Genomic DNA, 26954 nt, shown 5'->3' on the forward strand with positions numbered 1-26954 from the left:
TTAATTTAGATACACTTATTGCAAATTTGATAGAACAAATCAACAAAGTGAATTTTCTGCTTTTGACAAGGCCAGTGTAAATCGGTGTAATGAAGTTTTTATTCTTCTCCAAATGAAAGTTACATGTAATATTGAATTTAATAATGTCTTCTTCCCCAGCAGCTCACGATTGGAAATTTTTTTTAAATAAATATTAAACAATTTCTTAAATATGATTTGCATTATACAGTGTACCTGTCTTATGTAAAAACATTTATTCATTATATTCATGTTATAGTGTAGATAATGACAAATAAATTTGCAATTAACGTCGACAACAACTATGAATACAACAGCTGGACTAAATTCAATAAAAAATATCTCGAACTCTGACGGCCGCCAAATTGCGGATAAACTATTTGAGAAGATTTCATCTGAAATATGGGAAGTTATTCTACAGCAGTTTGATGGTCTCAAAACCACTCAAACGTTACCGACAACAATGCCCGAATTCGGCGGACTAGCGGCTATTGCAAAAAATGATTTTTTTATACCGACATCATCCGCACCTTTAATAAGGATTCCAGGTTATCCAGCAAATTATAATTCCGATAAATGCAGGACTCTGGATTATTTCGAGGATCATTTCCATCAATGCGAAAAACCAGGGACAGTCGTTTTGTTTGGAACTTTTGTAGCCATCCTGGGACTCTCTGCGATTTTTGGAAACTGTCTTCTTCCGTTCGTTCTTTGGCAATACAGGGATATGCGCACGAAACATAATTATATAAAAGGTGAATTTTCCAACTTATCGAGTCGTATTTATCGTGTTTTTTCTTCACGTAATATTATCAAATGGAGTTTCTCATCCTAGATTCAGAAACTATAAGATCGTTTTATATTAAGCAAGGCGCTCATATATATAGGCTTTTACCATAATTTCCAAATTGTACTAATATTTTATGATCTTTTCATCATTATTTTTTTTTTTTCAATATATTTCATTTTATTTGATTTTATATTCTAATATATATATTTAAATTTATATTTATTGCGCTATTGGTAAATATTGCAATTTATCTTTACGCTAGTAAATTATTATGGCCTATATGCGAAAAAACAGTATGAATCACGAAATAACCAGACGTGAAACCCGAAATTTCCCGACATAAGTAAACAACAGACAGTCACAATTATCAATATCAGAACGCATGACAAAAATAAATAAAGATTTCTTGTACCAAAAAGTCTCGTTCAGTTATACGACTAGAAATTTATGATATATATTTGAAGTTACATTGAATTTCACGTTTCTACCGAACGAATACGTTCTATAACTTCATTATTATTAATTACTTAAATATTAAATTTACTTAAAGATTTCACAGCCGAAATGAAGCACTTTGTAATATGATGTTGACATGTTCATAGCAATATGACTGCGACTTAAATGAAGCACATGAGTTTTGACATTCTGCCAAAAATATTTCTGAGCCTCCAAAAACGAAAAAAAGTAAGAGCTTTCAATCCCGTTACACTTTGGAAAAAGTCAAAATAAAACAAAAATGTAATCATCAATACCGATCCAAGTCTAGTCTACCATAGGTCATGGGTTTCCGCACCATCTCTATATGCGTAAAAAGGTTTAACTAATCGCCAAAGCATAATCCATCACTAAATGCCTCAACCTTTATTTAAATGCCAAAAAGCTTATTTAATCGTCAAATGCATTAACTTACCTCATTGCAACTGCCTTACTTAATTGCCAAAAGACATATTTAGTCGCTAAATGCCTTACCTTATTTATCGCTAAATGCTTACTTCACAATGGAAGGCATTGAGCTTACACGGGTTTTGCGTTATACGCGCCTGGAAAATCCATTTTGTTCATTTCTGTTTATTCAATATTCCACAATTTTACTAGACCTCTGTTCTCACATGCAGATGGACATCTTCGTAAATCAGGAACAAGTTTCTCTTATTGGCCAATGCAATAAAGTTCAAAATTTATATAACTGCATTGCATTATAAAAATAAAAATGGAGACGGAGACAAATAACAATAACAACAAAATTTTGAAACGATCGTTATGGCCACTAAACGTGTCCAAAAAAGTAGGTATGGCGCCAATAAAAAATCGCTGCAAAATTGTTGGCGACATTAATGATATATTTTTGGACTTCAAGTCTTTCCACTAATTTAGTACTCTAAATTAATTTTCAGCATTCAGTATCATTACCTAATTTCACTACTATATATTTTTTTCATGTACAAAAATATTTCTTAGCATGCCACCACGTATTTAGTGGAGCATTATTAAGATTCCTCTGATTCTCAACAAAGACCAGCTTTACCAAAGGTTATAATTGTTTTCAAAATGATTCTTTGAGACTTTGGTAAACTGCGTAATAATTATGAGAGTTGGCCTGACCATAACTTTTAACGCATAATGTAAAAACAAAAAAACTATGAGGGTATCAGAAAGGTAATCATTACATGCTTCATAAATATCCAACTCAAACAGAATGGCTCAAATTTAAGTTAAAGTTTACGCATGGTGGAATAAAATACTTAAAATGTGTCAAAGTATAAGCACTAAAAGTTAGCTATTACTTTGGGTGCATTTTCACATTTATTCCGGGTAGTTTACTATCATCGTCCAGAGCATTTGTTTCCAAGTATTGAGGCGCCGGGATTACAAAACCTAGCTATAAATATCGGTGGGTATTTGTTGGTTTCAAAATGACTCACTTGGGTAGGTAAGTTTGCGTGTTCAACGATTAAGAATGGGAATATAATCACCCCCGTTAAGTAGACAAATCTGTAACTTTTTGAAGAAACTGTACTAAACATACTTCATCGTATAGTGCAATACCTCCGTAATGATTAAATTCCTTTTCTTTTGCATCAATTTAGAGCAACCCGAAACAAATCATCAATTACTAACCTTACGAAATTTAACTATGTGTTATAATTTATTTTTAGTTTCTCTGGCTGTCAACGACATGATAGTCGGTTTCATTTTGCTCTTTTCCGTTCTACCAAATGTCGTATGGTTTCGGAATTCTTCCGAAAACGAAGTTGTTCAAGAAATGCTCCATACTTTCAACTCACCAACTGCAATTGTTGCTGGATCTTCGTTAATCATCTCATTGCAGGTCTATTTTATTATATGTATATATATATTAGAGCTCGACCGATATATCGGCCAACCGAGCCGCTAATCTTTCAAGTAGAAAGTAAAAGTCATTGTGGATTTTATAAATTTGTGTGTATCCAACACTGGCCAAATGATAAAACTGGCACAGTATTTGGAAAACACAATTCAAGTACGTCTCGCTTTTTGGTGTACAAAGCGACGACTTTATCAATTACACAAGTCGAAAACCATCATATAATTCCTCTTCTGGCGAATATCAAACCAATCATTTCAAATGATAAAAAAACGAGAATATCGGTCAGAGACCGAAGACTTATCGATTGAAAGTTAGGGGATCCCCCAAAACAGCGCTCTTACTCCATAGTGTCACCTTGTGTCCCATCACTAATTAATTGATAACTCGCTAATTATACGACATAATTTGCCCAAAATCAATAGGCTATCTGGAGCAGATTCAATCTCGCTTACGTGAGATATCGCGTGCATCTAACAGACAAACAAACAAACAGACAGACAGACAGACAGACAGACAGACAAATAGCCTACCTATCAACATACTTACCGATTAAAAGTAACAAGACAGCTATGCTCAAATATATGGACACTTAGAATAAAACGAAATATATTATCATCACTTCACCGAAAATCATAGGGGTACCCTACGCCTTCGGTACGGTATCCTGCACGAATCTGAACAGTGAAACACCTACATGGCTTTGGTAATTGACTTACTGGTACTTGGGTACAAATAACGGTACAGGAACTGTCATAGCTTTTCCATGTCCTGTGGTAAGGATTTATGTTGTTTACATCAGAACTGTGACATGAAGATGAGAGCGTAACTCACAGAGGTACCGTACAGTACCTTACCAGTACCTGTTGCTGTACTGTCAGCCTGCTATTCGATCGTGGAACGGTTCTTCTATGGCATATAAAAACTCAATACAATTTGCTTTTATCAAAATTAACATATACGGTAGGCTAGATTTGCTAGAAAACCTACATTTGACATTACCGCAATAGTAAGATCGCGAAAGGAATAAGTCAATTTCACTGTGGTACAGTAACTGAGCAGTACCGTACCTGTAGGCACGATCACACAACCGCTTGAAATAAGTTTAAAACAGTATTCCCATGAGTAAATGTTAGAACAGCGAAATTTAGACTGAAATATAAGATCTCATAGGATTCATAGAAAATTTAGGAATAAATAAAAGTAATAGCCTTCTGGAAAAAAAATCAACTTTTAACCACTGAAACTTTCGAAGCAATTGGTCCAGTATTCGAAGAGAATAGCGTTTTTTTTTTTTAATAATGATGGTGACGAAGAAAAATACCAACAACATAATATTGAAACGGTCGTTATGTCCACTGAAGTGTCCAAAAACGCTGAATGTCCGTTTAGTAGGTTCACTTAATAACGAGGCCATGTCTGACGAGTATGATATAAATATTGAATAATTATAGTTACGAAACACAGGTCTATAGTCAAACATACTACGATCTGCGCCTGACTTGTCAAATAAATAGGGAACCTGTTACCTGACACTTTTAGGATTAAATGTTTTTTTATCACCACCCAGACAATATAAGAAGAACATTAGTCGTACTTTGTGCTTAAATTAGCAAACCCAAATTGCAACTTAGACAAGTCTCATTTATTACGCAAATCCTTTTATATTTAGAGGTCACAGAGACCATTATGTATTACCATATGAACAATATTTTATGGGATTGTTCGCAAGTGTTTCATCATCGTTATATACATCCGCACTAATTGGCGTACAAGACTGAAATTCTCTTGATTTGCAAATACAATTACATTTAGTTGGTGAATTGTTAAAGGAATGACAGCTCAAAAATAAGGGGTGGAAGGCTGTTCGAAATTTTAGGGTAGTAGGAAAATCAATGTTTCATGAAGTTTTCAAACTCATAGTAAGTTGATACAAAACAAAATAGTTAAAGTAACCTTCACCACAGATAAGATAAGTCTTGGGCGGAAATGAGAAAACTCAAAATTTCTGCCATCTTTACCAATGAACGAACTCTACTGATACCATACTCGACCCTTAATTTGTATTTCACTGTCTTTTTTAATATATATGTAACGTTCCCTGCTTTTCTGCATTTATTCCTCCTCTATGAGCACTCGACTTTTTTTTTAATATATTCTGTACAGGGTTCATTGCTACATCTAATGTTTCTCAGTGCTGATAGATTTGTTGCAATCAGGTGGCCAATGTGGCATCGGCACCGTCAAACATCAACGGTATTATGGACGTTGCTGGGTATATGGCTTGTCACTATTCTTGGGTCCGCAATCACAGGTAAGTCAATACATGTCCGTCTGTGTTTATTATTATGTCAATGGTAGATATATTTCGTTAAAGTATCATTTCATTTTATTTGTGAAGAAATATTCATATTTCAGGAGCAATACCACAATATTTCAACTACATGTACAATCCCCAAGTATTTATGTTCACATTGGGATATGCGGGTTCAAATGTGGAATCACGGGCTCATGGACTTTTGCATTTTGGATTAGCACTTTTCTTGCCATACGTTGTCACGGTGAGTTGTATTACATATTTCTGGATCAGGAGGCATCCAATTATATACATTCGATGAGACATTCAGCGTATAGCTAGAACCAATCAATTTTTCTACTGTATTAACCCACTTTTGTTTCATACCTTTTCATATTTTTCGTCAACTATCACCCAGAGCGCCGTTCCTCGTCTCATATATCATTCCTCTGTTTCTGTTCATATTTGATGTTTGTACCAGCTCATTATCCGTTTTGATCTGACCACATGATTGTTTATTAACTTTCAAATTCATTACAGATCATTTTAACAATGCTTACTGGTGCTGCAGCTTTCAGGGGTTTAAAGTCATTTTCGACCATGAACGAGTCACAAAGACCATCTATATCAGAAAATGGTCGTACGGAATTGCCGTGAGTAAAAAAGAAAACCATACTAAAAGCAGTAAAAATTTTCATAAAATCGTAATACATTTTTTTCAAAAGAGATTCTGGTTTAATGAAGATGTAATTTCAAAGTTGTTTCGGGCGTTTATTCCAAGCAATGGTGTTTAATTTGTTTCATTGAAAGAGTTTCGTTTATCAAAATGCTTTATTTCAATTTAATACCTAGTATCCCAGTGGAAGTAGTTATATTTCATGGGTTTGTAATCATGAAAATTATCCTAAATTGGAATATATATAGTTTACTTTAGAGAATGGATTAATTAAAATCCATTTTTTTATTTGTGAAAAAAAATTACCAACATCCATTTCCAGACACGTAAAATATGCAGCAGGATTTATACGACCTAAAAAAGGTTTGATGAGACAAGACACAATCCGCATAACTGGAGACACAAAGAAACCAGAGTTTGCAGTTGTGCAAACAATTATTATAATGGTTGTGGCTTTTGCTTTAGCGTGGAGTAAGTATATATGTGAAATTAAATAGACCACTTAAAAATTGAAATGTCTGGAAAGACCACCGTATATTACGGATCGCCAATTTTGCGAAAATATTTGCAAATATTATTTGGGCAGAAAGTCGTTGTTAAATATCCGGATGTTTTGAAAAGGTCAGTTATCATTCTTTCTTAAAAACGAATAATCTAATTCACATAAATATTTCAAGATTTTTCGACTAAATAAATGCGATTTATTAAAAAAAATAGTAAGTTTTGTGAAATTGTTTCGTTATCAAATTCATGTTTCTGAGTAATATAAAAAGACAGAAACGGTGTAGCTTCCAAGTATATAAAAAATCTGTTATTCTTTCGCATGTTTTGTATCTAATTTTCAACACACTTTGGCTGGATACATCTGGAATTTACCCTGGTATTTAAATCGATTACTTGGAATTCAACAATATGTATCTGATTTGTGTGAACACATTTTGTAAAATGTCGGTCTCATGTTTAATAAGGTCTAGCAAGGGTTAATGACTATCATTTATAGCATGTAGCTTAACATGGATTGTTTACAACGATTATTTTTCAGGTTTATTTTTTGTTATCTTCTTCATTTCATATAACAACGAACCCAAAAACGAGAGAGCAACTTCTGTTGTATATATGGTTTCATTTTACTCCGGTTTGTCGAACAGGTAAATATTGTTGATGTAAATGTAATCAAAGCAGCAAACGTAGATCCTATATACAGATGACATGATTGGCCCTACATCGATTTATGCGGAGTTTAAATTTGACAAAATTATTGAACAGTAACTGTTAGTTTTACAATACATATTAAATGTGAAATAAGTATTCAACAACTACGTGAATAGGCTTTTGTAACTAGAGATATATAACAGAATATTTCTTTTCACTAATATTACTCTCAGCGTACGTTGGATGAACGTTCGTTCTCTGTTGTTGTTTCAGTGTCGCCAACGTGGTAATCTACAGTGTCCGAGACGACAGATTTCGCTCCGCTGTGGCGTCAACTTTCCGCCATAAAAATATGTCCAGTTATCATAATTCATCTTATGGTTCCAAATGACAAAAAACATTTTTGCAAAGTATTTTGCATTTTATCAAGCAAAGTTCAACGGCATTTCGTATTGGATTATACTTGGAACGATTCTTATGGTAACAAGAAATCAGTCTTTTCAATTGTTGGTGATTGAAGTTTGTTATAACCCCAACAACTCTGAACAGTTTCCAAATTGTATATGCTTATTCCACTAATATATAAATATATTCCAAACTAAAATTTATTTGCATTTTTGTCGTGTGTGAAATTTAAGTAAATCTTATTTTGTCTAATTTAATCAAAATAGCACTGTATTTATTTGAAGATCCTTTTCTTTATGTATGTACAAATGATAATCTCAATGGTATGGGGATATTTTCTCAACTTTCTAAATCATTACGATACTGTATTAAAAAAAAGTAATTTATTAGCCATCAAAAGAAAATAAACGACAGTATGTTAGAAACGTGTAAAATGGATTTGAACAGTACCTTGAACATTGGTCATTTGTAACTGCGATATGCTACATATATTATCGAGGTAGTTTCAACATAAAATAAGCAAATAAAAAATTTAAATGAGGTCTTCGTCGTGACTTGATGCTTGGTGTGTACGAGATATAAATTCGTTCTTGATATGGGGTGTTGTTTTTACCTTCGAGCTGGTATATTGTTGCTATAGCAAATAGATTATATAACATATAAAGCGGAACCTGAAATGCGATTCTAATTTTATTCTGATCCTAAAATGACAAGCAGCAACAAATCTTTTATCACATTACTATACAATAATTCATTCGGTTATTGAGAAGGGATAAATATCACTAAAGTTACTTTTGACTTAAGCATATTAATTTAATCCAATTGGCTTATCCAGCTCAAACTTATTAGAAAAAAGGTGATGCTATGCGAGATCTCCATTTGTTCGTTGGCCAATAACAGTTTCCAATTTGGAGACATGATCGACAGTGATACACGTAACGCGTTCCTTACATCCAGCCTACTTCGATATTTTGTTTTTGTAGTTGTCAATATTCAAAAAACCCGGTCTAAAAAAACGATGTTGTGAAAGTAACGATGCCTGTACAGCTACTGTATCTATACATGGGTATTGCTTGATGTTGTGTTTGTCTGGTTTGCTGTTGGGTGATGTTTTTTAGTCGTAGGGTTAGTGGTTAGATTGTATAGGTGTTATTTAGCTCTAGTCCGTTTTTGTATCACCTCACTGCGGACCGGTAGTAATCTTTCGGCGGACCGGCAATGGGCCGCGGACGGTGGTTGCCGACCACTGCATTAGTCTATTCTGTTTAAATGAACGACTAACTGCTGTCACAATACGGTCATTGGACCATTTCCTGATTGTTCAATTAATAGAAGTTGAGATACAAATTAGGTAGTACCATCGAAAATATTTCGGTGCAGTGATCAGTGAGTATGGCCGTATTCGTGGATATTGGTACCACTTCCCCTGAATCGATTCGGGATAATCTAATGAGCAAACTCTGTTCAATATGACAATGGATAAATATTCTATGAAATGCATGTTCGAATTTCATGTAGGAACATAAATCTAAGTCCCGACGAATTTACAGCATACTAAAGTTAGTGAATAGATAATGCTAAGTATTCCATATTGACAACAATTTTCTGCAGATTAGCGTTTTCGATCGCTTTCTCATTATTTAAAGCAAAAATATATAGGTTCATCCAAACAACACAAAGCGATTAGATAACTAGGAAAACGTGATATAATTTGTAGACGCCAAGCAATATTAAACTTTCCATTCCTCTTCGCATATTCAAGGCCTTATTTTTGCAAGTTGGATCAATATAGGATAATACCAGACAGACAAAACATGATGTTAAATCTATACTTTCTGATTTAAATTCGAAAAAATACTAAATTATCCATCCCTATGAGTAGATTTTCCAAAAGCGAATTTTGCAAACCAATCGAAATAGCTTGAAAATTTTTGCAAAACTCCGGGTACGAATGAGGCGACGTCATGTTTTTTTTTTGGTTCTTTTATTATTATGTATCATTTTGTATTGTTGACAAACTTGGTACTAGATTGTTGTCAGTCAACGCTGGGGTTATATTCCGCAAACCAGACCAATCAACAAACAATCTATGTGTAGTGGTATCTAATCAGTATAGCCGAACAATATTAATATTAAATAACTTGCAGCCTTCAAATCAGAGAGGGTTACAAGTTATAGCACGCCGAATTTGTCTGCTATTCGAGGCTTGAAATATCACAAGTGGAACATGAAATCATTCTTTAATGAAATCCAATCAAAATAAAATAATAAACTATCACTGTTAAAACAATTACAAAGGCAGACTTATTCTCATAAAAATATCCTTAAAGTAGGCTTGTACGGAACAACCCTAATCAACATTATTTAATCGTACCTAGCGCGCAACAATACAATCCTAAGACCGCTAAACCAATTTCAACTTATTTATACAGAAACGAGCGCCACTCCCTACAAAAGTAAAGCGCTATCCTAAAGCAAAATCCCGAAAATATTCCTGACTAAGCGAGACATGTCTGCAGTGGGTATTGCGGGTCGACCCCACCCCTTTAAAATGTAAAAAAAAATAAAATCTATTTTCTGTATCATAGATAGCTATTTTCCGTAGCTTAAAATCCTTTTTAGACCCACAAGACTAATAAAAAAACGCGTATTCCAGCGTTCGATCGGACCCGCTAGCTGTTTCGATCTAACTTGGCAAATAAAAATTTCAGAACCCCCCCCCAACCAGTCAGAGACCAAGAGCTGCATTTCTTACTTCATTACCGTGAAGAGTTTAAGTTTACAGATTGAAATGTTTTCCGTACCCATTATTGGTGATTTCTTCGATTTTAACACAAGGGATTGCTTCTATCGGTTTCTCTCGTCTGATTTTTTTCTAGTGACCCTAGCACTGAAAACACTGCCATTATACCGGTACTAGAATTGTTGCATGTACGCCTCCTATCTTTTGTATGTAATGAGTGTTTTTTTTTCTTGTTGTTGCTGCGAACTTTTTTTTTAATTTTCAGTGTTTGACTTTTATTTTTGCCTGATAATTGTGTGACCTAACCACAGTTCTCCTTTTACCCTGTAATACCATTTTTACGTTTGTTTTTATTTTGTTTGTGCAAAGTGTATTTATATGACGGTGAAAAAAAATACTGATCACATTATAAACAATAACATACATGAACATCATATATAACTTTTTTCAGCTCTGCTAGAATGCTGGTTTATTGTAAATGTCATTAACCAACATGATTATAACAGAAATGCACCAAAAGAAAGATCGACAGTGTCACTGCGCCCTCAGTGTTAAAAATACAAAATATAGCAATAATAACACATGGCAGCATTTAACAGATAAAACAAGGGTTGTCACATTACCCCTCTCTTCTAGATGGAACATTATGAAAGAATGTTTTCATCTTCATTAGAAAAATTTGAACAACAAAAGAGGCAGTATTCGAAACAGAATATTTCACGAAGTCTTCAAAATATGCAGGGTGTCCCATGCATAACTAAATGAGTCGTCGATGACATAATCTGTGACGTTTGTAATTACTCTACCACCTTAAATGGTAAACTGCGAGTTTGCCGCCGAACTTCGTTTTCGATACGAATATGACAGCCGTTGTAGCGCAATACGCGTCCCATAACAAAAAAATTGATTATGACGTAATAATGATCGATTATGTGGTAAAGTAAATGAAGGCGTTCTTGTATCTTCGACGTAAAAAGAATCCACGATGAATCATATTAAGTTTGCAAGTTATTTTTTTCCTCAAAATAACCAAGGAGAAAAGTGCCGCATGAAACCGGAGAAAAGCCGCATGCGACTTGCGAGTTGGTCACCCCTGTTATAATCTTGCAACTCTTTTGCGTATACATGACCAAAAAGCTACTAAATAGGAGGATTTTTTCAAATTGAAATCGATTTTTTCTGGACGCTAAGAGCACAAAAGCGTATTGACTGTGCTGCAAGAATTTCGTGTCAAGATATATCCCACTCTTTTTTAGTCAATTGCTTAGCCTGCTAACACACTGTGCCTTTACATTCGAGTAATTTTGTTATCACAATATTTATTGATTAAAATTAGACTCAGAGCAAATAAGAATTGCGAGTATGTTTAATCACATCATTTCTAGTTGCTGGTTATCCATGATCTGAAGTATGCTACATCAGTGTAGACACCTGGTTTATTGGCCTGAGCGCATCCATAGCCCCACGAGGTAATTCCTGCAACGGTCGTAGTTCCTTGAATGTAGGCAGGTCCACCGGAGTCACCCTGCAACATTTAAAAAAAATTGATTTAAAAAATGATTCACTCTATATATATACAAACGTTTTGGCTGAACAAAATTAGTCGCTAAAACTTCCTCGGAAACAACTTCAGCTATCATTGATATTAGAAATACTGCACACTGGTTCAAATGGCAACGAAATATAAGACGTCACCCTATAGAATTCTGACTTATGAACTGTGAAAGTATTCGTCAGCTACCTGACAGGAGTCTTCTCCGCCAGCCATATTTCCCATACAGATCATTCCAGTTAAAACGTCACCATTGTATGATTCACTAGCATTGCAATCACTTGTAGAAATGACCGCCACATTCACATATTGTAAGTTGTTTGCAAGATTTTGAACTGCACAAAATAGCGATAAAGTTTCTTCAAATGATAGGGTATATGCATCAGCGATTGATTATAGGAGAAAAATGCGAGATTTACAACTCAAAACTAATTACTGATCATAACACTAGAAACTCACTGAAGCCAGAATTGGTATCTCCCCATCCAGCAACAGTAATGCCAGTTCCAGCAGAGGGTGAAGAAATTGCTAATGATGCTGTATTAATGGTTGAACTAATGGTGAATGATGTCTAAAAGAAAATATATTACTTGAATCAATGCAATGTTTCCACATAACTTAGCTACCGTTATAAGAATGATCTCACATCTCTATTCGTATTGTAACATGGCTAAATGATGCGATCCATATAGATATAGACTAAATCAAAAATGCCGCTCAATTTAAGCGGATTGTTGCGATGTATGTCTTTCGGTGTAATTTTATCGTATCTTTACAAAAACAGTACAGAGTGTTGTTCCGAAATTTGATCTAGATATTGCATTTGTCTGAAAACCGTAATGACTGTATTTTAACTCACAAAGAAAATTTATAACAGTGGTATAACAAAAAGCTAGATAGGCAGTTACATTTACAATAAGAAATCTATTTTCTTTTTAACTTCTTTCTTCTAAAATGTTTTAAATTTAGTGATAAAGATAATTTATAACTCACTCCAGTATACAGGAGCATGATATCATTTTCGGCTGTGTTGGAGTTGTAAGCATTGTGTACCAATTTGCTTGTAACCGATTTTGTTACTCCACCACCGTCACGGGTTGTGGTTCCAGCAGTTACACTCCATGCATAGAGGCTCCTGAAAAAAAAATCATCGATGAATTGAAATTTACATTATCGAACCAGGTTACAAATAGCAAATGAAGAGGTTTTGTTAAAAGATTTATATGAATTTGAAACAACATTAATATGTGGCGTCTCTCGTTATTTTCGTATAATATTTCATTCTTACTGATCGCAGTGAGCAGCTGAGAGGATCTTGTTGGGTCCAATTAATGTGCCGCCACAGAAGAATAAACCGCTCTTTTCTTGGAAGACAATTGACGGAAACTGGCCATTAGAGGCAGAAGTACCACCAATAATCTTGTCGGCGTTGGTGCCTAAACGAATGAAAGGGACTAAAAATAAGCAGTGCGTTTCATTGATTTAAACAAAAACAAAAATAGAATTAAGAATACCACGAATGGTATTGTAGGCGTTAGCATATGAAGATAAATATCATATTAATAAATATGCAAAGATCTGTTAATTTTTCCTGCATTATTTTACTTACCACAAAGGCAGAGAACGGCGATGACGAAAAGTTTCATTCTTATTGACCTGTTGTCGTTGTACGATTTTAAAGAACTGATAATTAGGATTAAATTAAAACCCTTTTATACTTTTCAGGAGGCTAGACGGCACGTCGGGAGTTAAACATTAGAGATGTATTTTAGGCACCGTATTGGCTATTTACAGAAATTAGGTCGTTATCAATGCTTTGTTGTTTGACATAATTGACTTTCATCTGTTGAATTCTCATGGCTTGCATTCGAGATGTGGCATATCATGATATTCTTTCAACATGGTTGTATATTAAATATATAGGATACAAAAAGTTGATATCGGTCGCAAACTCGAGCTAAACGCAGTTTTCTATATTAAAACGTAGATACCAATTTCAAATTGTTTTCATAATTTTCAACCTTTCTTCGTTTGCCCTCTATAATCGATTCATCAGAGTTTTAGAATCTGTCTTTTAATATCGAGTTCTATTTGCCTCGCCGTATAATTAATGTATGACCAAATGAAAAAGAATTATTGGACACGAAATGGACCTACGGATCGTTTTTATTGTAGATTTCTTGTTCTCGTTGTTGCCGTATGAAAAAAATCTTTTTATTCATTAAATAATGGACCAATTGCTTCCAAATTTCGATTGGTCAAAGGTTGTATTTTTCGTCAGGAGGCTATTACGAGAGTGTAACCCGCCCAAAATTTTGGGGCCATTTTTTTTGTATAATGACGTAATACGACGCTCACTGGTGCCTTTTGCTTCGAACAAGCCAGATAATAGTAGCCACTGATATATATATAACAATATCTTGAAAAATCGCTCTACAGACGTCTTTCTCTGTCGAAGTTATCCAGGTCATATAAGCGCGCATTTTCATCTATCTCGTTTGGTTCGTTTGTTTAAAGGATTATTGATAGAAAGCCCGGAAACGTCCGGTTTTCAGTAAATCGTTCAAGAATAGAGCAAAATGGTGCTGAAAAGGGCGTATGAATTTATGTCCTACTGCAAATGCTCTAAAGTTGCATTAAAGTATTTTTTTGTATAGTTGGGTATGACCACCCCAGATCCCCCTGGACTATTACAGTAACTTTATTTATTTCAAAAAATTCTGGACCTATGAGTTTCGTGTTTTGTGTGCGATGACGTCATCAAAACTCAATATTGTGCCACTTGTGGCGGTGATCTACTGTGACAGATTGCACACCCGTGCTACGTTGTACTGGTCTTCATGTTGTTTATACTAGCCGTGATAGCAAAGTGGTCAGCTCAACTCAGAGTATTGAACATAAATATGTTAGCGTCATAGGTGAAAAAAATTAAACCCAATCTGCATGTTCACCAGTCGATCACCCATCCAGACAGTAATTGAAATTGAAAGACAACATAGAAGGTTTACGGTACATTCGAATATTGATGACACATTGAGCATCAGTGGATGATTGTCTAACTAAAGCTTGTTTGAAGGGGAGTTGTGAAAACAGCCCATACAAAGATCAAAATACGAAAACGAAATTTGACAAATGCTGCAGTTGTCACAATATAATAATGAAAGAACGACTGGTACACATTTTGTATCGCTATGGTGATGTCATAATGGAACCTATAAGGCATTTGTCACTTTTGGAGATAGTATAGTTTGCTACCACAAGTATTTCTAGTGGGTGTAGTAGAGCATTTTTTGCATATGTTATTCCTAACCCCCGCCTGGCTACGTCATCCAAAATTTACGACACTGCGACGTCACAAACACGTCATAGAGCTTTCCGAAGTGTAGCTGCGATCGCTCGAAATGGCGTCTACCGACGATAACGAACTCACTATCTCTCTCGTTTCGGGATCGTTACGGCGAGAAGACGAGAGAAATAACTTGCTCGATTTAGAATTTTAGAGGGATCGTCTGCGCGTTTTGAGCAACGGCCGTATATTTTAACGGGTCTTATTACGTCACTCTGACGTCGTAGTGACGTAATTTTTGGATGTCTTTGTCAGATGGGGATTAGAGATAAGTAACATAATATGCAAAAATGGCTGAGCCACGCCTTCGGGAAGTGTATGTGGTACTAAACTATACTGGACCCGAATTGGCTAGGTCAGAGAGTGAAAAGGACCAAGACCGTATTGTCGAGCATGGTCCTCAGGGTTTCAGATTGCGTAATTTAATACTGATGACTAGTGCTATAAGAACCTATGCCATACCTTGACGACTCGTAGTGCAACGTTCATACCTGACTAAAAGAGACCAAATCGAATAATGTTTGAAATTGAAATCGAACTCGTCTCAAATTATATCCGAGTCAATTACTTTGCTGTCTAACCCACCATGCCTGATGTACATTCGAGTCATTTTGTTACCACATTATTTAATGATTCAAATTACATTCAACAAAATTCACGCAATTATTGATTCCACGTAGGTTCAGCTACTTGACTTCTAGTTGTTGTTGATCCAGGATCTGTAGTATGCAACATCGGTGTAGACACCAGGTTGATTGGCCTGAGCGCATCCATAGCCCCATGAGGTGATTCCAGCAATGGTTGTTGTACCTTGAATGTAGGCAGGTCCACCGGAATCACCCTACAGCATACACAATTGGTTCAAAAATATTTCACCTTATAAATGTTTTAGCGGAACTGAATTAATCGCTAGAACTTCCTCGGCAACCACTTCGGCTATCATTGATATACTGTATTTCAAAAATATGGCACACTCGTTCAAACGGCAACAAAATATGAGACGTCACCCCATAGATTGCTGACTTTTAAACTGTAGAAATATTCGTTATTAACTACCTGACAGGAGTCTTCTCCGCCACTCATATTTCCCATGCAAATCATTCCGCTTGTAACGGCACCATTGTATGCATTCCAGGCATTGCAAGTACTTGTAGAAATGACCGCCACATTCACATATTCCAGCTGATTCGGAAGACTTGAAACTGCACAAAATAGCGGTAAGCTTAATTCAAATGATAGGGTATGTATGACAGATTATAACGCTAAAGACTTACTGATGCCAGAATTGGTATCTCCCCATCCAGCAACAGTAATGCCAGTTCCAGCAGAGGGTGCCGTAAATACTAATGATGCTGTATTAATGTTTGTACCCAAGCTGAAAGATGTCTGAAAAAATACTTGAATCAATACAATATTGGAATATAACCCTGTGGTAACAATGATTGTACACAAAACTCTACCTAAGTTATAACATGCCAATACTGTATGCAAGTCATTCAGCCTAAGCAAAAATGCATTCAAAGCAGATTTTACCTATGTACGTCTTTTCAGTCAAATTATTCAATAGTATTTTCCAGAAATCTTATAAAGATATTATGCAGATACCAATATTTGTGGGAAATTATGATGACTGTATTTTTAGACTGTAAATTTATTGCAAATCGAAGGTAGTATAACTGCATCTTCAATAAAAATCATCTAGGCTTCTCCGTTTGCGGTATATTAGTAATTTGGAAAAATACAGGCTTGTGAATAGGGGCAATAATTTACTAAATGATTTAAATTAGATGACGAAGATATTGCATAACTCACTGAGGTGTACAGGAGCATGATATCATTTTGTAATGTGTTGGAGTTGTAACCAGTGTGTACCACTTTCCTTGCCACGGGTTTAGTTACTCCACCACTGTTACGATATGCGGTTCCAGCAGTTACAGTCAATCCAACTAAGTTTCTGAAAAAATACCATCGAAAAATTTACATTATCGAACTAGGATATAAATAGAAAATGAAAATGTTTTGTACTTAGAAGATTTACTCGTATATATGAAATTAAAACAACATTAATATATATGTGACATTTACTGCTATGATATATTATTCTTACTGTTCGCAGTGAGCAGCTGATAGGACTTTGTCATATCCAATTAGTGTGCCACCGCAGAAGAACGAACCGCTCTTTTCTTGGAAAACGATTGACGGGAACTGGCCGGTTGAACCAGCGGTACCGCCAATAATCTTGTCGGCGTTGGTGCCTGAACAAATGTAAAGCACTAAAAATATGCAGTTCGTTTTTTTGATTTGAACAAAAACAAAAATAGAGGCAGGAGTATATCACCGATGAGTTTGTACGCGTTGGCATCGGTAGATAAATATAATATTGATAAATATTCATTCGCTTAAATAAAAATACCGAGCTAACTGCAAAGTTTTCGTCATTTTTCCTACATTATATTACTTACCGCAAAGGCAGAGAACGGCAATGAGGAAAAGTTTCATTCTTGTTGACTCGTTGGACGATATTGAAGAACTGATAATTATGATTCAATTCAACCCCTTTTTATACTTTTTAGGAGGCTAGACGGCACGTCGGGAGGTAAACATCAGAGATGTATTTTGGGCACCTAATTAGCTATTTACAGGAATTATGTCGTTATCAATGCTTTGTCGGAGTTGTTTGACGTAATTGACCTTCATCTGTTGAATTCCCATGATTTTGCATTCGAGATGTGGCATATCATTATTATTTTAGAGTACAGTAAATTTAATAAGACAAGGCTAGAAAAAGTTGGTGTCGGTCACCTCCTCAGGCTACAAGCTGTTTTCTGTTTAAAAATATATAGCCCTATTCCTAATTGTTTTCATTATTTTCGAACCTTCCACCGTCAACCCTCTATAATTCAATAATCAAAAAGGCAGAAAAAATAGGACCTGTTTTTGGTAATAATATTTATGTGTTACGACTCACTAGCGTAAATGAAAAATTGTTCGAATTTGATAGATTTACTTATTTCAGTAGTTCATTTTACACTTAACTGACGTGTCTTTCATTACAAAATACTACAATAATCACTAAAATGAAATCAATTTTTTTCTCATCCAAGATAGGTGTACAAAATAATCACTAACGAAATTAAAATGTTCTGCAAACGTTTATAACTGAAACCACCAAAATGTTAATACCCCAAAAAGGCTTTGTACAAAACGATTATCGAGATATTCGTTTCACGCTTTCTTTTTTAAATCAGCAGGGTCTGAGTAATGTAAGCTACATAGTCACATGTGTGGAATATTAATCGACAAGTTTTCTTTGGAGGTAGCTCTGTTCAAACAAACACTGGAAAATATTGTATTGTTTAAAGCAAGTTAGTAAGTAATGAATCTTTTTCTGTGTGCAAGAAAGCTATCATGCTGTATCTGTCATGTAAGTAAAGTACCACGGATCAATAATAATGAAATGGAAAAAAATTTGCTTTGAGGTGAACTAAGGGACACAACCGCGACGCGAATGACGATGTATTTTTGTCTCTATGATGATTATTCATTAGGGTTAGCTTCTAACTGCGTTCGATATATACTCTTTTATACGTAAGTGAACTAGAATCTGTGAAATTCCCATGACTTTGCAAACAGTGGAATATTTTTATTTATTCTATCCAAGTATAACAAACTTATGATAACGTTGAGGCAGAGGTATTGGGAAATTGTCTTGCGGGAACACAGACAGGTTTTTATAGTTTTAATATTAGATATAAATATAAATTGACATTTGAACATCACTGATATTGCTAAAATCATTTGGTCTCGGGTTTCTAATTTAAATGCTGTGGTAAGTCTTCCTAAACTCAACAAAAACTGAAGTAATGCATTTCATTTATTTGTAATATATACTAATATTACCACAATGAAAAATACGATTCTACGCTTTAAAATAGTTGGAAGGAGTCAGAAAGGAAATGGATATATATATGGCCTCATCCCTAAGTCTTCTTATGAGAGAGGCTATATAGGTCTGATTTTTAGGGAACCTCCGCGAGGTGCGTACGACCAATCAAACCTCACTGACATTTCTGTCATAATCAAAATACTTTAATAACCCATCCAAATATATGCCATGTATTCATTAGGACAAATTGCAAACATATCACTAAAAAATACAATAATCTGATAAAGATAGTAATACTACGACATAAAAATACCGGAAGTGGGTAACGAACAAATCGATGGCGGTCAAATTTTATATATGAAACTCGGAAATAGAAGGTTGAAAACAGAGATAATTTTGAAAATACTCAGCGCCGTTTAGCACTACTTAAAATTATTGGAGTGTCTATTCCAAATTTGATTTAGATTCAGTTACCCTACTTACGTGTATGGGATGCTCATTTGCAAGTTTGAAATATCTGAGAATTCGCTATTTAGGAAAACAATATAGTGGTTTATATTCACACATTCTCTTTGAACTCGGTTATCATTGATATACCATAAAATTGTTAAGGAGGCATTCAAAAATTTAAAAATGTTACTTAGAAATGCTTAGAATAAATAGTATGAATCAAAATCTACTATATGAGGAAATTTGCAGTTGCCTATATAGAGCATAATTCTGAAAAAATGTGTTTTTAGTTGTTCCTTTGCCAAGCCTGATTCCGAGAAAACACGCTTTACTTTTGCGTAGTTGTTTGAGCAGAGCCATATTCATAGTGAATTGCGAATGAACAGCGACATAACATGATGCGGCAGCTGCCAGTATATATTTTACAAGAACAGACGTATACGTAAAGAACTTACGCAATTTCGTTGTGTGAAAACAAGCTTTCCCGCAAGAATATTAGAGAAAGCGCCAACTATTCTTCGGTGTTATTTAAATTGCAAAAGCTTCCTTATATCAACGTTAAATCAATTCTTCATATTGCTCTCTCGTGATTTACCCTCAGTAAACTAGTGTTTTAGATAGAGAAAAAAATCAGATATTGCGCTTTTATATTTTCAAATGCCTATAGTTGAGATTTTTGACCATGACCATACGAATCACATAGTTGAAATTTCGAGACAATTTGATTTTGAGGTAATAAAAATCACAAACATTCATTCATGCAGTGGTGTAGATGTGATGGAAATTTTAGGTGTACATGATTGATTTGATGTCATTACATTAATTGATAAAATTGTCACCGATTATTCGACGATTAAGATTTACAGACAATATATAAACAATATAAACCTAAAACCGCGACATCTTCATCCAGCAAATCCAAGCAACAAACATCACATTCTGCCTTGAATAGCAAACGGGGAATGCAATCACCATCTCCACCTGAAGATCCTCGTCACGACACCAACGATCTAAACGTATTGAAGACCAGCAAAGAAGATCGAGACTTCAACATCTTGAAATTCATGGCATACCCTACAAAAAAGAAGAAGATACCGATCAATTAGTAGTAGAGATGTCGGAACTCCTATATTTCGAAATAGATAAAGGAGATATTTCAGCATCACACCAAAAAACTTACAAGCCAGATAAAATAAAATTTGCTCCGATAGTTGTTCGATTCCTCAGTCGAAGAATAAGAAATGAAATGCTAAATCATAGATCCAATCTATCTTCCGCTGCTAACACTACATCTATCCCCGACATATCAAAATTGTTTATTGCTTAGAATCGGTCGGATCAAAATCCTGACTTATTTTTCAAGGCTCGTACTCTGAAAAAGAAATATGGATATAACTATCTCTGGACTCATAACGGACGAACATTATCAAGAAAAACGGCAAAGCCAAAACTCTTCCAATCATGGTTGAAGAAGACTTGGAAAAAATAAAGTAAGCTAATAACTACACCTATCAAAAACTTTCAATTTCATTTCGGATTTTAGATGTGTGACCAGTTTTTATCCTTCGACTTTATTCCCATTCTCCCATTCCAAAATGCATCAAATTTTGACTTTAACAATCCAACAACTTCACCCAATTTCCACAATCTATTCGAAGATCTACTCGATAATCCATGCAAAATTATCGGCACTGAAAACCTCAGTCAACTATCTCCAGATAAAGACGAACTATTCATTATTCATATAAATGCACGTAGCATTCAAAAATATACAGACAATTTGGTTGAATTTTTATCCCATTGCTCAAGTTCTCCCCATATTATAGGCATCATGGTTGCATTGTGATACACTCATCGTTAATATATATATTCCATCATACAATTTCACTCATATTTCATCAACATCAAGAGCCGGTGGTGTTGGGGCGTATATAAGAAATGATGTCTCATATAACATTCGACCTAGTTTATGCTCTATAGAGCATATAGTAGGCCTATCCCTGATGTCGAAAACCTATGGCTAGAAATCAACAATAGATCCCAGGGCTCCCAACAAATGAACTCCTTGATAGTAGGGTTTATTTATCGACACCCCCGAACTTATACCTTAGCATTTTCTGCAGCTCTTGAAACTGTTCTTGACAATCTAATATCAACTAAAAGAACTTTCTTAATTGCTGGGGACATCAATATCAACCTGTTAAATATAAAAAAAAACTCAAACTTAGCTATACCTTTGATCACTGTTACAACTAGAGTAACCCTTTCATCAAGTACCCTAATTGACCGTATATACTCTAATAAAATCGATCCGATTCCCTAAGCATTTGTCGTTACCACAGATATAACTGATCATTACCCTAATCGATTTTTTACTAATCGATTTTAATCGGTAAGTATGTTGATAGGTATTTGTCTGTTTGTCTGTCTGTTAGATGCACGCGATATCTCACGAAAGCGAGATTGGATCTGCTGCAGATTTTGCATGTGCATTCATCATATCTCGTACCAGAATCCTATTGATTTTGGGCGAATTATGTCGTATAATTAGCGAGTTATCAAATAATTAGATGGGAAACAAGGTTTCACTAGGGAGTAAGAGCGCTGTTTTGGGGATCCCCTAACTTTCGATCATCTTCGAAGTCTTCGGTCTCTGATCGATATTCTCGTTTGCTTTGTTAGGCATCATAACTGATTTATATTAAAAACCAGTATTATACAGCGTGGTCCCCAAAAAACGAAACCATCAATTTCTCAATTACTTTTACGAAAATGGAGCGAATTATTCAATTTTGTCTACACTTGAACTTCTGTTTGGGTATGTTTGTACCTCAAATCCAGGATGTTTCGAACAAACTTTATGTTGTTCCTAGAATATGTTCCAAATGCTCTCCTCGTCATCGAAGAAAGAATTACCTACTTTTTGCAACATTGTCAATCACTCTTCTCTGGGTATTTCTCTATTTTATTTCTGCAATTGCAGCCTTGAGTTACCCAATCGTTTATGGATTGTCTTTCGAACACCCTACATATCAAAACCTGAGAGATTTCAGTCCGATAATTAAGGAGCCTACTGAATGTCATTGCTGACTTTTCTCTCAGGACAGCAAGCGTCTGATTTGATGTATGGGTGGCCATGCTGGAACCATCGCTGGTCATCTCTATCAATCCTTCCCACGTATTGTTCTGTATTCACACCGTTTGAACCTTTTCATTTCCATGTCCTGGCAGCAGAAGATGCGCTTCAGCAGAAAACTAAGTGAGTGGTTGAAAATTTTGCAAAACTTCTGTATAGTTATAGGCAAACAGAAGTTCAAGTTCAAAATTAAATGATTTTTTTGGAAATAGCTATGAAATTTTTGGTTTCCGTTTTTAAATAACCCGAACGAACATGCACCATTACCATTGAGTTTATACTTTCAAACCCATGTTCATTCTTTTATTGTTCTATTTTTTGGCCACAGAATCAAATTGAAATATCCCCACGTGTGAGATCGGGTCGAAATTTTTTTATTGCCCGTGACAGCTCATTCTTGGTAGAGCGTGCAGTAACCGTACTTTTACATATCAAGAGAGATTCCCTTGACAATGCCAGACAAGACTAAAGACTGTTTTTGACTGAAATGGAGCCAGGTATTTCACTATGCTCAAACCTTCACATTATACTAATGTTAAATGAAGAATAATGTTGTTTGACCTTTTTGTCAGGAGGGGAGGGGGGAGGCGTTTGCTAGTTAAAAAGTCGTCCAAGAAAAAAGTTTGGGAAACACTGCTCCAGACCTGAGCATAGGTTCTCAAACTGCTCCGTACGGAGCGCCAGGGCTCAGTGCAAGAAACCTAGGGGCTATATAGCGAGCTATTCGTTTATTTTTAAAATACTGACTTGGCTAATTTTGTAACTGTCCAAAGAAGCAATAACAGCTTTAATAAAATTTGACAACCGCATAGCCTCGAAATATGGCAAAGAGGCGGAATTAAAAAATGACATTATTTATAAGCAGGTGGTTCAAAATTGGAATCGGAAATTTCCGCGCAACATTCATTGCGAGTTAAAAAAAAAATTATAATAACTGAGATTACTAAAATACTATTCTAAAATAACATAATATATGTGATAAACTGGCAACTATAAATAAATTGGAGTCGTATTTTTGGGTTCTTGGGAACTTGATTTTGTTCTTCCGCACTCGAGAAGTTACAAAAATCCCTAGGTCGACGTTAAAACTCAATAAGTACAATTTACAATTGTGCAATCCATGACCGATGCGGGCATATTTAAAATGACTTGTTCATTGGGTTAACTGTGTTCAATGTAACCTGTTGTGTCGACAATGAAAATACTTCCCAAATTACCACGGCAATCCGCGGACATAAAATGAGAAACGAAGTTAAGCGAACAAAGTTCTTGTAGACTACCCTATATCCTGAACAAAGCTATTGTCATAAGATATCAGAAACAAAGTAAAATTGCTGACAAAAAAATAGAGGTTTTGGATGGAAAATCTAAATTTACCCAATGACTTTAATTGGCTGTCATACTTCGAAAATAATTAATATTCAACAATTGAAACTAAATTTAAGATCTTTTCAAACTAAATTTTTTTCTGAAGGCTATTGTACTAAATAATATTTCATGTGAATTTAACTTGGTGAATTCAAGCTATGTGAATTTTGTGAAAATGCAATTGAAGACCTATTTCACTCATTTTTTTATTGTCCAACCACGCAAGATTTTTGGGCACAAGGTAATCAATACTTATATTTTATTACTGACAATCCGGCATTTACTCTAGATGAAAAAAGAATGTTTTTTAAGTTATTTTGCCTTCAATTGGCTTCAAAATTGAAAAAAATTAATTCCAACGTTTTGAGGATTTACGGCAGAGGTTTATCAGGGGCGGCAAACGCGACGACCGCGATGAATCAATCGCCAAGTCTCGAGTAGTCGATCCCGTCTGATGTTGAATGAATTTAATACCATACAAAAAATTGCCTTAAACCAGTTTTATGCAGCGCCTGTTATGTGTCCTAAAACAAAAAGAATACATTACCGTACATGCGCAAAATACGATATACACATTAGCATTAGAGTACTGATACCACTTTTTTCCGCCGATACCGATCCGAAATTCTTTGTTCAACAATGTATATTGGTTACGAGATATAAACATTGATTAATAAAAACTGAATGATGGGCATTGAGAAAGAAAAGTAATGAAAAATGTGAAAAGAAATTTGAAAAAAGTTTCGTATTTCAAATCAGAGTGATAAATTCAAGCCAGATGGACTCGACATCTAATACTCCAGGAAAAGCGAATGTTTTCGCGGGCTGTTTCGAGCGAGCGCAATCTTTGTTTGTTTATTTCTATGCGGGTAATGAGTACAAGCTTGTTTACGCGCCAAAGACGATTGTGAACTCGCTCAAATTACTTTCCTTAAGTAATAACCGATTGATTGTATATTTTTCAGATTGCAAATACTTACAGATATAAAACTCGTAGAATTTAAAGTATGCTAAAGAAAAGTGACGCGCAACCGGGGTCACAAACACTCGGACAAGCATATATCATGCTTGGAAACGACGCAAAAATGTCTTATTGCTTTTGTTTTGACATACGTCCACGATAAGACGTATACATGCAAAGAATATTAAACTCTTACGGACCAATCATATTAGAGCCATATTTATGTTACACATAAGTGTCATGCGCTAATTTACGGTTAAAAGCCTGGCACATGTAAGTGAAGCAGTCACCATAACGTGTCGTGTCGAGAGCCTTAGTAAACTGCTTGATCAAGCCGAGCTTAATGAGCAATGGATGGAAGGGTATTCAACCAGAGGGTTATTGAGGACGCTCCTTTCTTTGCAATGCACCAGTTCCTCCCATCGTGATGTGGCACTCTAAGCTTGAGCAAAAGCTGCACAATGTCGGATCGGCACAGTAAACCAAATCCAAAGAAAAAATGGAGGTATTCTTTATGCCTGTTGCAGAAGAAACTGATATAAGTACTGTCAGAAAGGAGATGTCTTTCCTTCAATCTGGAAGCCAACAGTTTGGAAAAGTCTTTTGGCAATCTGAGGTCGCGAACTAGATCATTCAACTCCTTTTGGAAAAATTGATGTGGAGCATCATCTTCAAAATCCATTTCTCCTTCTTCATATCCTTTGAAACTGAAGGTACCTTTGTCGCTAAGGCAGGTCTTCTAAACGAAGCCATCTCAATCACTCGCAAAAGAATAATAAGTAAAGATATCCCTCTATTAACTTACACAGAAGATAGAATAAACAAAGAAGGCAAAATTATCAATAAACACGTTGCCATGATTAAAAAACAAACAACATTGCAAGATTCTACCCGAAACGAATTGTAAAAAAATCAAAAATAAATCAATGACTAAAGATCAAACACTTTTAAAAGGTAACCCGGTCCATAAGCAAAAAAAAACTTCAGACTTCAGACTTTCCACAGAGCACTTTACCCCAACCAATTTCTACTAAAATGCTCTAACATGCGTAAGTGTGAACAAAATCGTAAAAAACGACATGTGGCCATATCTCAAAAACTTGACCTGATTGCTCATAATGTGATTTCTGGATTCAGCACGTCATATTCATCCTAAATTAACTGAAAAAAAGCAGACCTCAAATTTGTTGTTGACCAGTGTTATCATAGGAGTGCATGGTAGACGGGTTAAAACAATAATCTGTGAGCATTATTCATAGTGCACATTATTTCAGATTGAAAAAGAAATATTCCAGACAATGAGAAATTGATGTTTGTAATCCAGATGTAATAATTGATTCAGATGTATTGTGCACTGGCGCTAGTAATCGTGTTGTTCAATTAGAAAACTCAGGGTTTGGCTACTATGCGCGGTGAAATAAATAAATGTTTGCTCATCCTATTAAACTGATTCATTGAGTTGTGAGTTGTGCGTGCGCAGGATTTCGTACCAATATAATGCCGGTGTCCGCCATCTTGGTGCACATACTTCTGGTCTTCTGGAGTATCAAAATTTGGCTACAAAAATAGCAAAGTTAGTATGACTGATAAATAGCTAAAAAGAGGTCGGAATCCTGTTCTCGTTTGTACTCGCGGGAATGGGGACGGGCATGGCTTACAGTTAATGACGCCAACATCGCGAACACGATCCCTCCAAGCAAAAAATAATTTCAACATTCATATTATAAGTCACCTGTCGATCGCTATTTGAAGATCGCGGTCAAGAGCAGGTTGGCCATCCATGGTATGAATAGCACCATACCTGAAGGTTGTGAGTCATAGTTTCAAAACC

General features: G+C 35.2%; 3 protein-coding genes across 3 annotated transcripts; 1 reads left to right on the forward strand and 2 right to left on the reverse strand.

The window, feature by feature from the left end:
• The first annotated feature begins 256 nt into the window (after positions 1-256).
• LOC120346696 (octopamine receptor beta-2R-like) lies at positions 257-8241 on the forward strand. The gene is made up of 8 exons (XM_039416502.2): positions 257-773; positions 2965-3137; positions 5319-5466; positions 5571-5713; positions 5989-6101; positions 6447-6595; positions 7167-7272; positions 7550-8241. Exons 1-8 carry the CDS (start codon positions 323-325, stop codon positions 7665-7667), a joined length of 1401 nt encoding a protein of 466 aa, XP_039272436.1. The 5' UTR covers positions 257-322; the 3' UTR covers positions 7668-8241.
• A 3497-nt stretch (positions 8242-11738) lies between these two features.
• LOC120346416 (trypsin beta-like) lies at positions 11739-13641 on the reverse strand. The gene is made up of 6 exons (XM_039416144.2): positions 13586-13641; positions 13265-13412; positions 12970-13111; positions 12436-12547; positions 12166-12311; positions 11739-11949 (listed from the first exon to the last, which is right to left on the reverse strand). Exons 1-6 carry the CDS (start codon positions 13620-13622, stop codon positions 11806-11808), a joined length of 729 nt encoding a protein of 242 aa, XP_039272078.2. The 5' UTR covers positions 13623-13641; the 3' UTR covers positions 11739-11805.
• A 2301-nt stretch (positions 13642-15942) lies between these two features.
• On the reverse strand, positions 15943-18337 carry LOC120346301 (trypsin beta-like). The gene is made up of 6 exons (XM_039416009.2): positions 17785-18337; positions 17430-17577; positions 17135-17276; positions 16597-16708; positions 16379-16524; positions 15943-16163 (listed from the first exon to the last, which is right to left on the reverse strand). Exons 1-6 carry the CDS (start codon positions 17819-17821, stop codon positions 16020-16022), a joined length of 729 nt encoding a protein of 242 aa, XP_039271943.2. The 5' UTR covers positions 17822-18337; the 3' UTR covers positions 15943-16019.
• Positions 18338-26954: the final 8617 nt, after the last annotated feature.

The sequence above is a fragment of the Styela clava genome, chromosome 8, assembly GCF_964204865.1.
Source record: "Styela clava chromosome 8, kaStyClav1.hap1.2, whole genome shotgun sequence".
NCBI lineage: Eukaryota > Metazoa > Chordata > Ascidiacea > Stolidobranchia > Styelidae > Styela > Styela clava.

Bases quoted from the DNA above. Each gene is read 5' to 3' on its own strand.
- LOC120346416 (XM_039416144.2), bottom strand. From the start codon at position 13,622: ATGAAACTTTTCGTCATCGCCGTTCTCTGCCTTTGTG. The intron at 13,413-13,585 runs GTAAGTAAAATA...TCATTCGTTTAG, and splicing joins CGCCGTTCTCTGCCTTTGTG to GCACCAACGCCGACAAGATT. The intron at 13,112-13,264 runs GTAAGAATGAAA...TTTTTTTTTCAG, and splicing joins TCAGCTGCTCACTGCGATCA to GAGCCTCTATGCATGGAGTG.
- LOC120346696 (XM_039416502.2), top strand. From the start codon at position 323: ATGAATACAACAGCTGGACTAAATTCAATAAAAAATATCTCGAACTCT. The intron at 3,138-5,318 runs GTCTATTTTATT...TATTCTGTACAG, and splicing joins CGTTAATCATCTCATTGCAG to GGTTCATTGCTACATCTAAT. The intron at 5,467-5,570 runs GTAAGTCAATAC...TTCATATTTCAG, and splicing joins TCTTGGGTCCGCAATCACAG to GAGCAATACCACAATATTTC.
- LOC120346301 (XM_039416009.2), bottom strand. From the start codon at position 17,821: ATGAAACTTTTCCTCATTGCCGTTCTCTGCCTTTGCG. The intron at 17,578-17,784 runs GTAAGTAATATA...ACATTTGTTCAG, and splicing joins TGCCGTTCTCTGCCTTTGCG to GCACCAACGCCGACAAGATT. The intron at 16,709-17,134 runs GTGAGTTATGCA...GTATTTTTTCAG, and splicing joins TCATGCTCCTGTACACCTCA to ACATCTTTCAGCTTGGGTAC.